Source organism: Gossypium arboreum, chromosome 10, assembly GCF_025698485.1.
Source record: "Gossypium arboreum isolate Shixiya-1 chromosome 10, ASM2569848v2, whole genome shotgun sequence".
NCBI lineage: Eukaryota > Viridiplantae > Streptophyta > Magnoliopsida > Malvales > Malvaceae > Gossypium > Gossypium arboreum.
This window is the reverse complement of record NC_069079.1, coordinates 128,991,764-129,009,325: the sequence shown is the minus strand read 5'-3', so window position 1 is coordinate 129,009,325 and position 17,562 is coordinate 128,991,764. Positions and strand designations below refer to the sequence as shown.

At 31.9% G+C, this 17,562-nt stretch overlaps 4 protein-coding genes across 4 annotated transcripts; all 4 read left to right on the top strand.

Annotated features, from left to right (window-relative positions):
* The first annotated feature begins 845 nt into the window (after positions 1-845).
* LOC108452725 (uncharacterized) lies at positions 846-1,329 on the top strand. Its single transcript, XM_017750522.2, has 2 exons — positions 846-1,197; positions 1,313-1,329. The coding sequence occupies exons 1-2, from the start codon at positions 846-848 to the stop codon at positions 1,327-1,329; spliced, it is 369 nt and encodes a 122-aa protein (XP_017606011.1).
* A 3,322-nt stretch (positions 1,330-4,651) lies between these two features.
* Positions 4,652-5,326, top strand: LOC108451598 (uncharacterized). The gene is made up of 2 exons (XM_017749274.2): positions 4,652-4,773; positions 4,873-5,326. Exons 1-2 carry the CDS (start codon positions 4,753-4,755, stop codon positions 5,089-5,091), a joined length of 240 nt encoding a protein of 79 aa, XP_017604763.1. The 5' UTR covers positions 4,652-4,752; the 3' UTR covers positions 5,092-5,326.
* Positions 5,327-7,143: 1,817 nt separating this feature from the next.
* LOC128282208 (uncharacterized) lies at positions 7,144-16,615 on the top strand. Its single transcript, XM_053020367.1, has 3 exons — positions 7,144-7,476; positions 7,606-7,749; positions 16,592-16,615. The coding sequence occupies exons 1-3, from the start codon at positions 7,144-7,146 to the stop codon at positions 16,613-16,615; spliced, it is 501 nt and encodes a 166-aa protein (XP_052876327.1).
* An 11-nt stretch (positions 16,616-16,626) lies between these two features.
* Positions 16,627-17,562, top strand: LOC108451599 (F-box/kelch-repeat protein At3g06240-like). The gene is made up of 2 exons (XM_017749275.1): positions 16,627-16,720; positions 16,985-17,562. The coding sequence occupies exons 1-2, from the start codon at positions 16,627-16,629 to the stop codon at positions 17,560-17,562; spliced, it is 672 nt and encodes a 223-aa protein (XP_017604764.1).

Genomic DNA, 17,562 nt, shown 5'->3' with positions numbered 1-17,562 from the left:
CTCAAATAACTCATATTTAAAATTATCTATGAAACTTAATTATTTTTTATTATATAACTCGAATCTTCAATGCTAAGCTAAAATTAAAGGAAAAAATATTTACAATTAATTAAATTAATTTCTTGTTCGTTGATAGGAATGGAAGATAAATAAATTAATTTAATTAATAGCAGAATATTTTTTTACTTTTAGTTTAGCATTGAAAATTAGGATCATTTAATAAAAAGAATTTGAATTTTATAAATAATTATTAAAAACAATAGTTTTCAGAGTTGGGTTTGGATAGATGTGTTCAGAGTTGGGCTTTTAATCATTTAGTTCTTTTAATTTTTTATTCATTTTTTGGGGATTTGGGTCGATAGGCTAGTAGGATCATTGTTGGCTCCTCTCTCATTTGGACCAAGAATTTCGGCCTTAAAATATAAAAATTCGGTCTAAATCATATTTCTGGATTTATATATACATATATATTACCTACCCGAAAACCAGAACCCCATCAGCCCACAAAGATGGTGTGGGGTAAAATCGAAAAAAAGTCAATGTGGGCAAATGATAGGCTCGGTTTTTATATGCTAATGCTTAAACTGTGGGTCAGTTTCATATATATGGTTGTTTGAGAAAGATCTAATACACAGAAACAAGGTGTAATTGATGTTTAATGGTCTGATAAGTCGAAAACGATGTTCTTAAATAGTAGGTATGGCAGCTGACACATGACTTTTTCTCTAGTTCCATGTCCATTGTAATATGTGGAATTCATCTATTGTTTGGGTATAAATTGTTGAGAAGTGCCATCCTCTGAGTTCAAGTTGTAGACAAGTATACCTGAATATTGCATTCAAGAAATGGAAACTCAAGTGAAGTACATGTGGGTTGTAGTGTTTGTTGTGAGTATGAGCATTGCAGGGTTCAATGGAGTGGATGCAACTCATGATTATTATGGTCCCTGTGGGAAACATGACATTGAGAAGGAAGCTCAGAAGCTGTCTCCATGTACATACGCTGCAAAATACTGGAGAGCTCCGGTTTCTGAGCGTTGTTGTGCCATAATAGAGAAAAAGCTCAGCAATCCAGGCTGCCTCTGCGCTATTCTGCAAACTCGTACCGCATACGATGCGGGGGTGAGGCCAGAAGTTGCAGTGACCATTCCAAAACGCTGCAACATTGCAGTTCGTCCTGTTGGTCACAAGTGCGGAGGTAAGTACAATTTTGCATGCTGCAGTTTTCATTACCTTGACTTTAGACATATAATGGTTTAGTTGATAGTGTTGGTTTCATTCTGATGAAGCTATTGTTTGTTTATTTGTTGCAGGTTTCCCATTTGTTTAAGATTGACTCCCCCATGGTTCATCTTCCTGCACTACACTGCATAGTATTAGCAATATAAGTATGCTGGATTTTGTGGAAGTTGCTAGTCGATATGGTCGATGAGCTTCATTGTGAAATCCTAAATAAAATTGTAATTGTATGTTTGAATAATAAGTGAAAGTGTAGTTGTTTCTTTGAATAATAATAAATAAAATGATACTTATCTTTGCAAATCATTTGCTTCTTGTTTATTAATCTCTACTATATAGAATTGTTTTTTTTTGAAATTAGTTACTTGATAAATAATTTAAAAAAGAGAAATTGGAACACATAAATATAAAAAAAAAAAAAACAATTTCGACAAGAAATTTTAAGTAGGTGGAATGAAAGAAATATTTCTTAAATGGGGATGAGATTAACTATCAGGCTGGTTTAAAATTGTGGAGTTATGTTCGCATTTGAACTTTATGAACTTCATATCTACCTAGATAATAGTGTTGAGAATCCTTTTTTAACAGTTGGAATACGATTATTTTTCTAAACATTGTTGATCTATGGAGAGAGATAATATTGAATATGATTATTTTTCTAAACATTGTTGATCTATGGGGAGAGGTAATATCGATTGAAGAATCACTCTTAGAAGTTACAACTATGGTAAAATGACTGAGGATTTTAACTAATTAATTAAGTTGAAGTTTTAATACTCAATTGCAAAAGTTATCAATTCCCAATTATAACACTTTTTTTGTCTATAAAAGATTCTAAGTAATCCATATCTCCGGTGACATTGGTGTAGGAAAAATCAATTTAAAAATAATGGAATTAAGCACAACAGAATTTTAGGAATTTTCTTTAAAACTGACCCGTTGTGATGTTAATAGCAATAATTCTATTATACAAATTATACCCATGTTTTCAAATTAGGTGGACTTTTTGTTCTTGGCTTTCGACCTCGTAATCTTTTCCATTATCCTCCACCTCGATTTGCTAGAGTGTGGGCTCTATTCACAAATCAACGAACACTTTAGTGAAACTTTAAGAGCTATAAATTGAAAGACGAATTCTGTTAAAAAATAAAATTTATTTGAAAATAAATTCTATATTTTGACAGAATATCGACGTACATTAGGTGTGTATTTGGTGTAGCCCTTAGTCTCTATTTGTAGATAAATTAACAAGCGTTTTAGTTTGAATAAGGTGTCACTTAATAATAATATTTTAATGGGAAATATGACTCCTACCAGGACTATACAAGCTAGGGGTTGTGGTATGCTCTCTTTGTGACTAAGGTTTGTCGCCCATCCCTATTAAAGTGGGTCTAGTTGGGCTTCGTCATTTATCGAATCAATTATAAGTTTTATTTGATCTTTAAATTAATTTATATAATTTTTCAGCCCAAAAGATATATTTCCTATTCCAAAGAAATTATTTATTCATTTAATTAATAAATAGTTAATTAAACTCATTAAATTACTTAATGTAATTCTAATTCCGTCAAAATTATGACGATTTTATAGTACTAAAATCTATGAATAAATCAATTTAATTAACTTGTTTTCATGAAACTATGATGACTTTATTAATTTAATTTCCACTTTGAACTTTAATTATTTAATTACAAAATAAATAAATAATAATTTGAAGTAATTGATTTAATTCCCAACTCATATTCTTGTCTGTAGCAAGAAAGTGAATCTAGTTAAATAAAAAAAGTAGATTGATTAAATTTATAGAAATAAAAAGTAGATGGATTAAATTTCAAATGTGTAAAGAGTGTAGGGACTAGGAGCAAATTAAACCATTTAAATTGAATTGGTTATGCATAAAGAATTCCATAAAAGGTCAACAAATATGACCAATGAAGTAACCGAGTTGCAGATGAAGAAAGGCCGGAATTCCTATGAAAGACTCAAAGTTTCTGGCTGGATGCCCACTGAAACAAATTGAAAATCACAACTCTATGTATAATATAGAGAAGAATGAGGTAAAGTAGGTAATTGATAGAGTAGAATTTATCGATTTCAGCTTGCGCTGCATGATGCTAGTTTGTATGAATGCTTTAACTGTGGATCAGTTTCATGTAGAGGGTAGTTTGAGAAAGATCTAATACAGAGAAACAAGATGCAATTGATGACGTAATGGTCTGGCAACTCGATCAGTAACCATCAAGAATATTTCCATGATAATTACATCTTACACATTTATGATCTAGTTCCCTATCCATTTTCATATTTAGTATCTATTTGATGCCTATCTCTCTTCATATTTAGTATTTATTTGATGCATCTCTGGCTGATTGACGTGTTATATGTTCCTCGCATTTTTATTTTCCATTGATATGAATTAGGCTCTCAACATAAGAAATGGACTTCTAGAAAGTATTAATCCTAAACTCCTTAGGATCTTGGGTGAAAGTGTCAAATAACACTATTTCGTTATTTGTGCCTCTAAAAAACAATTCACCATTTTTTCAAAATCCTAAAGGGTGTACAACTCCAAAAATAAATTCAATACTGAATTGTTTGGTCCATGCAATTCTTCACTCATAACCTATAAATCAATAGACGTGTTAGTTCCTTCCAATGGGTAAACAGTAACACCAAACGATCAATTAAACACCAATAGCATAACATCGTATTGTGGGAAAAACCCAACAAATTATGGAATAGGTAAAGTAAAAAACTTCTCATTCGCCATGTCAAATGAAAGAATCAGTACTTCAATATCACGATACATCCCTATCGTTGTTTTCCAATAACAAATTCTATGTAATTTTTGTGTATAATTAGGAAATGGAATTTCCTTCCAAGAATCACTTCTCAGTGAATACAATGGAACATAAAATGGGGATATGATGTTATTCTTCACTAGTAACAATTGTATGAAATTTCCTTAATCATAAGGTAACTTAGGATGGAAGAAGGATATGGAGGCATTGGATAAACAAGCGTGTGTGGGCGCATATATATATATATATATATATGAACTATACGTGGATTGAGGGATAAATTTAATAAAAAAAAAAGAATACTATTAATAAAACATATAAAGATTAAACCAAATTTACCGGCGACGATAATTTTATGAGAATGGATAGAAATAAAAACAAAAATTTAAGAGGGGTAAGTTTTAATTTGTTCATACTTTGGACATGCAAAAGAAAAATATACTTTTATATCTAGAAAAAGAAAACGGAGTTAATATTTGCTTCCGAAAAATCATAGTCTTGCAGATGAGATATAAGAGGGCGTAACAAGTGTAGGTGTACGCTTGATGTTAGGTCCTCTACTTTCGGCACATAATTGGTGTTGGAGACCAAGCATTCATCATCATCCATGTCTCACTATTATTCCAATTACACCTTATTTATGTAAATAAATATTCTCATTCACTTCTTAATATCCAAATCCAATATATTAACTAAGATTCTTCACATTCAATATGAACATCCAATCCAGGAAGGTATTGTTTGTTTTCTTCTTTTGTATCTCCACTTCTCGTTAATGTTTGATCTTCTTGAATTCAGATTTTATTTTTTAAATGCATTTTGCTTTGAAACAGGAGTTTGAGACCACAAATGCACAAGGTGATGTAGAAAGAAAGGTGGAAACAATGGACTATAGTTCATCAGCTGGGAAGGGTCCAGAGATGAAGGCCGTGCAAGTGACTCACCAACATCCGCCAACCAACCAGAAGACCAGCGGCGGTGTCCTCACCGGTGCCGCTGCTGCTGCCACATTGGCCCTGGAATCCGCAAAAGATGCAATATCTCGAAATTAAATGGAACAAATGCTCCCATTAAAAGATTACCCTTTCCGATCGACTTTAGAATTGCTTACAATTTTCATTCTTTTGGTAGGGTATTAAGACTATATGTTTTCTATTTTGTGTAGGGTATTTGAGCAGTACTTCTATGTTTGTCTTGTAAGTACACAATATTCTTATTTAGAAATTATTATTGTTAGTGTGATTATTGTGAACAGAGGCGAAGCTAGAAAATTTGTTTAGGGGGTCGGATGAAATTTTAATTTTCTATAGTTTATATCTTTATAATTTGTAAAGAATTAAATCAAATATTTATAATTTTAAGGGGGCCAAAGTGTAATTTTACTTTTACTAATTTAAAATTTTTAAAAAATCTGAAGGACCTAAAATACAATTTTACATTTTAAGGGGGACCGGGGCCCATGCCAGCCCCCCTGGCTACGCCCCTGATTGTGAAGCTTATGTTTGAAAATTGACATGTTTTATTCTGATTACACCAAAATACACTTAAGTAATTTTTTTTTTGTGAAAGAAAATTACTAGTTGTATGTTGACTTTATGAAAACATTTCTGTTTAAAGCTTAAATTTATTTGTTCTAAATGTTTAACAAGAATGAAAAAATATTTAAAAGAAAGTCTATTAGTGAAGTAGAGAAAGAACAACAAGAAAAGAATGAATAGCTAAAGTGAGGTACAAAACAATTCGAAAAAGGTACATGTTATTCAAATTGGAGATCGATGGATGAATTATTGTTTGATTCAATACAATTATAGATTTAGTTCGTATTCTTTAACTGAATCATTCTTAAACCATATATTTATCAAAATATGAAATTTTAATTTTGACTCAAATGACAAACGTTAACCCATTAACTGGATTATTAGAGAGTAATATGTATAAATAAGAAGCTGACATAACATTACACATATGATAACAAGTTTGCAGCATTAGGTTTTGAAAATAATAGAATTTAACTTAATGAATTTAATAGTTATCGTCAGTGAAGACTGAAATTTTAAAATTCTAAAAGTATAATGACTATAAATGACCAAATTAAAGTATAGAGACTAAATCGACAATTTTCATAAAGTACAAGGACTAATAACAAAATTTAACCTTTAGGCAAACTTTACAAAATGTGTTACAAAGATGACCCTTGATTTTTACTTAGATAAAACAATTAAAAAAAGCTATCATATCAATATTTTTAATTTATACTTTCATAGATGATAAAGTTTAAGTTCAATTGATATCGAAATTGTTATCAATATAGGAGGACGTGAGTTTGAGCGTGTTGAAATACACTTATTCCGATTTTGTATAAAAAATTACACTTTCATAAAATTTTTATCTAATTTAGATGTTTTCATATAAGCTAACTTACTGTTTAAAAATTAATTATATATATATTGTTGTAAATTAAATGGATGTCATAACCCCTTTAAGCATATTAAAGTAATGAGATAAAACTCTTTACTTAATTTATAATCAAGAGATTATTAAATAGAGAAATTAAGAAACTTTAATTCATTCAATGTAATACCTTTATTAATTGAATGTAAAGGAGCTTATAAATAGCACCTTGTAAGTGAAAATAAAATAATGAAATTCTCTCGTATTTTCATCCTCTTTTATTTATTGTTTTATTAATTTTTCTATAACACGTTATCGGCACGAGCTTTTACGAATTCATAGTGAAGTTTACGTCATTTCGACTTTTTATAATTTGCCCGTATAACTCCCGTTAAACTATATACGGTATATGTATTTTCATAATTCTTTTATTTTATTTTCTAGATGAAATATTTGCTTTGGGTAACATTTGCACATTTATTTTTACAACTAAAATCTAATAATGATAATTATATATACATGTTTTTTTTATTAAAAGAAATTTCAATTAATTTAATTTGTGTTAAGTTATTATCATGACTATTCCTCTTTATGCCAATATTTGACATACATATTATTATTTAGCAAATTTGGTATATATAATTGAATTATTTTACGATTGAGAATACTTATTAATTTACTAATTTTTTTTTATTTTGATTCAAGTGATTATAATGTCAAATCTTGCCAAACTTGAATTTGCGGCCTTAGACATCTCAGGCAAGAACTATTTTTCATGGGTGTTAGATGCTGAAATTCACCTAGATGCTAAAGGTCTAGGAAATACTATATTAGCAGATAAAGAAGCATCTAATCAAGACAAGGCAAAAGCAATGATTTTCATCCGTCATCATCTGCATGAAAGATTAAAAGTGGAATATCTCACTGTGAAAGACCCTCTTGAGTTGTGGAAAAATTTGAAAGAACGATTTGACCATCAGAAAACTGTGATACTCCCTAAAGCTCGTTATGATTGGATGCACTTACGGTTGCAAGATTTTAAGACTGTAAGTGAATACAATTCAGAACTTTTCAAAATTAGTTCTCAACTAAAATTATGTGGAGAAAACATAACTGATGAGGACTTGTTAGAGAAAACATTTTCAACCTTTCACGCTACTAATGTGCTCCTGCAGCAGCAATACCGTGAAAAAGGTTTTAAAAGGTATTCTGAATTGATTTCATGCCTTTTGGTGGCTGAGCAAAATAATGAGCTATTGATGAAAAATCATGGAATTCGTCCCACTAGTTCTGCACCATTCCCTGAAGTGAATGTAGCAGTACACAATAATTATGAAAATAGAAAATATAGAAGTCGCGGCCGAGGTCGTGGACGTAGTGGGGGACGTGGTCGAGGACGTATTAGTAATCGTTATCATGGTGGTCATAACAATGATACTTCTAACCACCAGAAAAATAATAACAATGAAAGACAAGAAAGAAGTGGTCAAAATAATCCTTCAAAGATTGTTGAGAATATATGCTACCGATGTGGTATGAAGGGGCATTGGTCACGTACCTGTCGTACGTCTGAGCATTTAGTGAAACTTTATCAAGCATCCATTAAAAGGAAGGGAAAGCATATGGAGACAAATTTTATATCCCAAAATGATGAAATAGAGGCAAAAGATGAAGATATTCACTATAATAATAAAACTGACCATGCCTACAGGGATGATAAATTTAATTACCTTAATAATATAACTCATCTAGATGTGGCAGATTCCTTTGAGAATCATTAGAAAAATTGATGTTATTTTGACATTTTTTTAAGTATATTTTATTTTCTTGCATAAAAAAATAATTGATATATTTAATAAATATTTGTAATGTTTCTCATATTATATTTTGTTTGTTTTTATGAAGAATATGAGTATTCAACAAAATTTCGATAGACCCAAAATCAATGAAGACATGTGTCTTGCAGATAGTGCTACAACACATACGATACTCAAAGATAAAAAAATATTTTTCTCATTTGACAATGAGTAATGCCCATGTTAATACAATATCGGGTAGTTCAAAACTTATTGAAGGCTCTGGAAGAGCTATTATATTATTACCTAAAGGTACAAAATTTATCATTGATGATGCTTTATATTCCACCAAATCTCAAAGAAATTTATTGAGTTTTAAAGATATTCGTCTTAATGGATATCATATTGAGACTATGAATGAGAAAAATGTTGAATATCTATATATTACAAATGTTGAATGTGGAAAGAAATATATTTTGGAAAGGCTACCTGCTTTTTCATCAGGTTTATATTATGCACATATTAGTGCAATTGAATCATATGTTACTACAAACCAGAAGTTTGTAGAAGCTTATACTTTTACTATTTGGCATGACCGGTTAGGCCATCTCAGATCTATTATGATGCGAAAAATCATCGAGAATTCAATTGGACACCCATTAAAGAACCAAAAGATTCTTGAATTCAAGGATTTATCTTGTGTCGCTTGTTCTCAAGGAAAATTGATTATTAGACCATCACCAGCTAAAGTTGGGATTGAATCTCCAACATTTCTGGAACGTATTCAAGGTGATATATGTGGGCCTATTCATCCACCATGTGGACCATTCAGATATTTTATGGTATTAATAGATGCATCTAGTGGGTGGTCACATGTATGCTTATTATCGACTCGCAACCTGGCGTTTGCGAGACTACTTGCTCAAATAATTTGATTAAGAGCACAATTTCCAGATTATGCAATCAAAACTATTCGTCTTGATAATGCTGGTGAGTTTACGTCCCAAGCTTTTAATGATTATTGTATGTCAATTGGGATAAAAGTTGAACATCCTATAGCTCATGTTCATACACAAAATGGTTTAGCTGAATCATTTATCAAACGCCTCCAATTAATAGCTCGGCCATTGCTTATGAGAACAAAGTCCCTGTTACAGCTTGGGGATATGCTATTTTGCATGCAACAGCACTTGTGCGCTTAAGGCCAACAAGTTATAATAAGTACTCCCCATTACAATTGGCTTTTGGTCAAGAGCCAAATATTTCCCATCTTAGAATTTTTGGATGTGCAGTATATGTTCCAATTGCTCCACCACAACGCACAAAGATGGGTCCTCAAAGGAGGTTGGGAATATATGTTGGTTATGAATCTCCTTCTATAATTAAATATGTTGAACCATTAACTGGAGATTTGTTTACTGCATGATTTATTGATTGTCATTTTGATGAGACAACATTCCCAACATTAGGGGGAGAGAAAATACAACTGGTTAAAGAAATTACATGGAATGGATCATCATTATCTCAATTAGATCCTCGTACAAGCCAATGTGAACAAGAAGTTCAAAGGATTATACATTTGCAAAACATTGCCAATAAACTGCCAGATTCATTTACTGACCTAAAGAGAATTACAAAATCTCACATACCAGCTGAAAATGCTCCAATACGAATTGATATCCCAATAAGGCAAATTGTTAGTGCAAAAGAAAGTAATCCACGCTTGAAGCGTGGAAGGCCAATCGGTTCCAAAGATAAAAATCCTCGTAAAAGGAAAGGATCTGTAACACTCCTAACCTGTATCCGTTGCCGGAATAAGGTTATGAGGTATTACTTGACTGAACAAAACTTCTCTAAGGTCAAAGATACTTACCAGACATAAATTATCAACAATGCAAACATGTCTCATTGATTTTCCATAAGAGCTCTTATAAATTTCCAAAATGACTCACTATCAAAACATAACCGAATATCTAATAACAAATTAACTACTATCAAGTTATAACTAAAACATTTCACCACATTAGTTCAATTATAAGGCTTCTCTAAAAAAAATGAGCAAGCCATCTTCGCATGGCTATAATGTATACAAAGTCGAAATATCATTCTACCTATAGTCTATCCTATACATGCCTTAAACCATGATGATATACAATCTTCTCAACTCACATAATGACTAGATAGTGTGATGATATCTCCGGCCCTTCCAACTCGAGCTAAAGTATATACCTATAAGAAATGGAAAAGAGAACACGGAGTAAGCTTCAACGCTTAGTAAGTTTTAAGCAATGCAAACAATTAATTTACTTATAGATCGATTATTCAAATTTTCAAGAAATCATTCCTAGATAATTGCCATTTCGGCCAAGTATCCATGAACATAATGCATATTTAGCAAATTCACCTCACTTGAATCTGAACTCAATTAAAACCAAATATTGAAATTACAAATAAGATCATAAGAACTCGAAAAGCATTTCATTAACAAGTTTTAACCATGTTTGCAACAAAATCACAAATTCACTACAAGCTGTCTTCCTGAGCAACAGTCACTAAATTATTTATAACTGGAGCTAAGAAACACCAAATCAAGTGGCGTTAATTTTACCTAAAAATAGACTCATATATATTCCATCCATCAAATTTTCAGAATTTTTGGTTTGACCAATCAATCCAGGTTTTTATTGAAGTTTCCCCTGTTTCCTTTGTTTGACTAATCGACCACTCTTCACCAAATTTCTCATTATAAAGAATTGAAATATGTTATCGTTTATTTCATTTGAAACTAGACTCATTAGGAGTCTAAGAATATAAATTTTATCTTATAAATATTTTTGTACCATTTATAATGATTTTCGAAAAGCGAGCAGGGGACCTCAAGTCATTTTGACTCTATTCCACGCCACTTCAAATATCTCATTATTGGTAACTCTTTTGCTTACACGGTTTCTTTTATAAAAACTAGACTCATTAAGATTTCATGACATAATTTATTCAGCCTCTAACTCAACTTCCACAATTTATGGTGATTTTCCGAAATCATGTTATCTTCTTTGTCCCAAGCGATTTATTACCCATTCTTTGGATTCATATTATTTAACATGTATATCACCAAATCAATCTCATATAACCTTTCACCATAACCGAATACACACATACATATATGAGATTGTCACATATACTTCTCATTTCGCATTCATGATTCAATTCCGATCAATCTAACATATAAAAGTATATAATACATACCTGACCGACTTAATGTATTGAACATATTCAATGGTAGTTTACTACGAACATTCGAAATCATAATCTTACTCCAATCATTGGCATTAAGTCTGCTAGATTTAAAACCAAAATCAAATCACCACCACAAAGCATGCGGGACTTTAAGCCCGGATATAATACCAGCACGAATGCCTTCGGGACTTAGCCTGGATATAACACCAGCACGAATGCCTTCGGGACTTAGCCCTAAGTCTGCTAGATTTAAAACCAAAATCAAATCACCACCGCAAAGCATGCGGGACTTTAAGCCCGAATATAATACCAGCACGAATGCCTTCGGGACTTAGCCCGGATATAACACCAGCATGAATGCCTTCGGGACTTAGCCCGGATATAATACCAGCACGAATGCCTTCGGGACTTAGCCCGGATATAATACCAGCACGAATGCCTTCGGGACTTAGCCCGGATATAACACCAGCACAAATGCCTTCGGGACTTAGCCCGGATATAACACCAGCACGAATGCCTTCGGGACTTAGCCCGGATATAATTCTCCATTATCATGCACACACATATATATATATCATAACACATTAGCATTTCATTTACATTATTTGAACACAAGCACAACATGCTTATCAACCATTCCACTTTTCGCTCAATAGCCACATACAAAGAACACGATTTCGTTTCACTATCCAACATGATTTCTATAACCATTCGGCTACAAGTCATATGCACAAATTATTTATCCCACTACGTAATTCAAGTAGAACCAATAGGTCACAATTTATTTATTATGCTTATATACCATGATTTTATCAAATCATAAGCTAAGTTTCATTACTCAAAGACTTACCTTGACTGTCGTCGAATGACTACGGATATGCTATTTGGTTAGTTTAGCTTTTTCCCTTATCCGAATTAGGCTCCTTAAGCTCTTGAGCTAGATTAAACAAATTCACTTGTCACTAATTCATTAATCATGCCTTTTATTCGGTTATATTAATATTTTAAAACACAACATCACCAAGCTATTACTCACATTCACGTTCGGCAAGCACCAATTAATAAACCTTAAATTCAAAATAACTTCAATCTTATGATTTTACAATTATCTTATACTTTCACATATAACTTATTTATGGCTGCATATATATATATTATCAAAGTATCTTTCGGTTCCAAAACTCAATCATTAAAACACGTGCATGTACACACATAAACATATACTTATGAATTAAAATATAATTTCTTATGCATAAGCATAGCAATGACCGCATAAACATTCATATATATATATACAATAGATGCATTAACAATTTATCTTTCAATGACTAAGCCAAAACATCTTTATCATATCATTTACACTTTTGCTTACAAGTATATACTCTTAAATCAAGGTATAACAATTACACGTGTATATTTTTATAAGTATGTATAATCACGTTCATACAAGTATACACATAATTCACAATTTAGTTTCGTATGCATATATCACTTGAAGCATCAAACCCAATTCATTAATACCTAATTTAACAAGTTCAAAACTCATTTCGACAATGAGGTTCTTGATTTAGAACAAGGATAATCCCTCTATTCACTATCCATAATCAAATTCGGCAACCATATACACTGAAATTTAACATTCGTTCTTTCCCTCAAAATTCAAATTCAAAATTCATTTCTTGCCAATTGTCGAACATCAATAGCCATTTAGGACAAATATACCTCATACAAGCATTATTTTAACCCACTATGTACTATTCATGCATTTTAACCCTTATAGCCAATTACTATCTATCTAACTTGCCACAACTAACCTTATTCATCAAGATATAAAATCAAACATACCTCAAATTGCCTTCACAAGGGCCGAACACCATAGAGCCTAATTGTTTCTTTGTTCTTTAAGCTACGGCAATTGAAGGAAAGTAAAGCGTGAAAACTTTATTTTCACCACCCAATTTCTTATTAATTCCTAATTTCCAACATTATTTCACATTTTAAAGCATCAAACACAAGAATTCTTATCAAAGCATCCATGGCCGAAACATGCTTAACAATTATAAACAAGAATTGGACCATGAGTTAGCTAGACACTTAACAATAACCTCAATAATCAAGTTTCCATCAAAATTTTCAAGAGAGCTTACCTAATAGAAGAAAACAAAGTGCCAAATGCCTTAGGAATTTTTCTCCTCTCCTCCTCACAAGTTCGGCTAGGTGAGAAGATGAACCCCTCCATGAAAACATTGTTTTTATCACTATTGTTATAATATTAATATTCCTTTAATATTATAATATTCATTTCATATTATAAAACAATTTAACTTATAAAATAAAAATAATAAAATCATATTTTATTCATGATTCATCATCATTACGCCCACTACACTTAAAGATGGGCTATTTGACATGCAAGGACTCCTTTTTTGTAACTACAATTGTTCAGCCACTTTTTAATTTCTCCTAGCAAGATTTCAATGTTTAACAACTAAGCCCTTTTTGATTAATTCACATCAAATGACAAAAATCAAAGCATTCAAAGATTCACACATGCATTTTCACATATATTAGACATAGAATACAGCATTTAATTATTTTCGTGTCTCGATTTTGTGGTCTCGAAACCACTTTCTGACTAGGGTCAAATTAGGGCTATTACAGGATCAATTATTCAAGATGGTAATATTGTGGAGGCAAGTGTCCCAGAAGAGTCCAAAGATATAACTAATCAAAAAACCCCAGAAGAGTTCAGGTACCTGAAAATGGTGATAACGAAGAAATCTCAATAAGTTATGTTACTTCAGGAAAAAGATGGAACCGAAAAAATATAGTTGCCGACAACAATTTTGCTTATAATGTTGCTATTGAAATAGCAAAAGAAAATGAGGATCCTGAGCCTAAATCTATTGAGGAATGTAGAAATAGAAAAGATTGGCCAAAATGGAAAGACGCAATTCAAGCAGAATTAAATTCACTTTCTAAACGTGAGGTTTTTGGACCTATAGTCCAAACACCTAAATATGTAAATCCAGTAGGATATAAATGGATATTTGTGCGAAAACGAAATGAGAAAAATGAAGTCGTAACATATAAATCACGACTTGTAGCACAAGGATTTTCATAAAGGCCCGGCATTGATTATGAAGAGACATATTTTCCTGTGGTGGATACAATCACGTTTAGATACCTTATTAGTTTAGCAGTACGTGAAAAACTTGATATGCGTCTAATGGATGTTGTTACAGCCTATTTGTATGGTACACTTGATACTGAAATTTATATGAAAATCTCAAAAGGATTTAAAATCCCTGAAGGATATAGAGTTTCCCGGGAAAATTGCTCAATCAGATTAAAGAAAAGTTTATATAGATTAAAACAATCTGGGCGTATGTGGTACAATCGTCTTAGTGAATATTTGTTAAAAGAAGGTTATAAAAACGATCCAATCTGCCCATGTGTTTTTATAAAAAGGTCTGAATCAAACTTTGTGATAATTGCTATTTATGTTGATGATCTAAATATTATTGGAACTCCTGAAGAGCTTCAAAATGCAGTAAATTATTTAAAGAAAGAAATTGAGATGAAAGATCTCGGAAAAACAAAATTTTGTCTTGGCCTACAGATCGAGCATTTAAAAGATGGAATTCATGTCCATCAGTCAACTTATACGAAAAAAATCTTAAATAAATTTTATATGGATAAAGCACATCCATTGAGTACCCCGATGGTTGTACGATCTTTAGATGTTAATAAAGATCAATTTCGTCCTTGTGAGAATGATGAAGAGTTTCTTGATCCTGAAGTACCATATCTAAGTGCCATAGGAGCATTGATGTATCTTGCAAATAACACAAGACCTGATATAGCTTTTGCTCTAAACTTGTTAGCAAGATTTAGTTCTTCTCCAACACGTAGACATTGGAATGGAATTAAACATGTATTTAGATATCTTAGAGGGACCATTGATATGGGGTTATTTTATTCAAATGATTCAAAATCCCTATTAGTTGGTTATGCTGATGCTGGATATTTATCGGATCCACATAAAGGTCGATCTCAAACGGGATATTTATTTACATGTGGAGGTACTGCCATATTATGGCGTTCGACAAAGCAAACATTAGCTGCTGCCTCTTCAAATCATGCTGAAATAATTGCAATGCATGAGGCAAGCCGAGAGTGTGTTTGGCTAAGGTTATTAACCCAACATATCCAGAAGATATGTAATTTGCCTTTACAGGAAAATATGCCAACTATATTATACGAAGATAATGCAGCATGTATAGCTCAATTAAAAGGTGGTTATATCAAATGTGACAGAACGAAACATATTTCACCAAAATTATTCTTCACTTATGATCTTGAGAAGAAAGGTGACATAGAAGTTCAACAAATTTGTTCTAGTGATAATTTAGCAGATCTTTTTACCAAGGCATTGCCAACTTCAACATTTGAAAGACTACGAAACAAGATTAGAATGCGTCGACTCAAAGATATAATGTGATGTCGCCATTAGGGGGAGTCTAAAACATGTTGTACTCTTTTCCTTTAACCAAGGTTTTGTCCCACTAGGTTTTCCTGTTAAAGGTTTTTAACGAGGCAACTTGTAATAGGAGATTGTGTACTCTTTTTCCTTCATTAGGTTTTTATCCCACAGGGTTTTTCCCAATAAAGGTTTTAATGAGGCACATTCTTATTTAAAAGACATCCAAGGGGGAGTGTTGTAAATTAAATGGATGTCATAACCCCCTTTAAGCATATTAAAGTAATGAGATAAAACTCTTTACTTAATTTATAATCAAGAGATTATTAAATAGAGTAATTAAGAAACTTTAATTCATTCAATGTAATACCTTTATTAATTGAATGTAAATGAGTTTATAAATAGCACCTTGTAAGTGAAAATAAAATAATAAAATTCTCTCGTATTTTCATCCTCTTTTATTTATTGTTTTATTAATTTTTCTATAACATATATATATATTCCTAAAATATTAATTTGCCTTACTTTTTCCAAGTTTATTGGATGGTGGTTAGAGTGCGAAAGGTTAATATTATCTTTTCCTAAAATGCATCTAAATTATGCATTAAATGCTTGCCTTTTATACTTCTTTGCTTCATGGTTAAGGTTGCCACCATAGATGACGCCTAACTTTTAGGAAGATGCAGAGGCCAAGATTTGAAGTGCCTGAAGCTTTGGTGATGGAAATTCTCTCTAAGCTTCCAGTTAAATCCCTTACTCGCTTCAACTGCGTTTGTAAGTATTGGTGTTCTTTTTTTCAAACTCCCCATTTCATTTCCAAACATTATCACAACAATGTTAAAAGCAATAACCTTAATCTCGTTCTCCAACGACATGATCATGGCACGGCCAGCATGCCTTATTTCTCTCAAATTTCAGTCGAAAAAGATGAAAACTTTTTAGGAAAACAAAACATTCGATTTCCTTTTTTTAAGAATCAACTACCCTATGTTTATGGTGCTCGTCATGGATTATTCTGTTTAAATGATTGGTTAACAGATAAGGCTGCCATTTGGAACCCATCAACTAGAGAATTTAAAATCCTTCCTCCATCCTCAGCTCAACGCCCTACTTACCTAGGCCATACTTATGCCTGTGTTTATTTTAACCACGGTGATTTTGTGTTTGATTCTAAAGCTGATGACTACAAATTCATGCGATTTGTTACTCTTTCTTTTGTTAATACTGAATATGAAAATGCATTTGCTGAAAATATGTCCCAAGTTGAGCTGTATTCTCTTAAATGTGATTCTTGGAAGGAAATCTCATCTCCTAATTATACCCCATGTGGTTTAAATTGGGGTGATAATTACTTAGATGGAATTTGTTATTGGGAGACAACGATGGGGTACTATCCTGATGAAAAAGAAATGATTCTTTCATTTGACATGGCTAATGAGAAGTTTTCGGTTTCACCTATCCCAAAATTTTTCGAGTCTTACCCAGAACACTGTATTCAAGTATTGGTGTTTAATAAATCGCTTGGTGTTTTTGCTTACCCAGTGGAAGGAATTGACAAATCTTTTAATTTATGGGTTATGAATGAAGGAATAAGGTTTTCAACAATTCAGCATTGA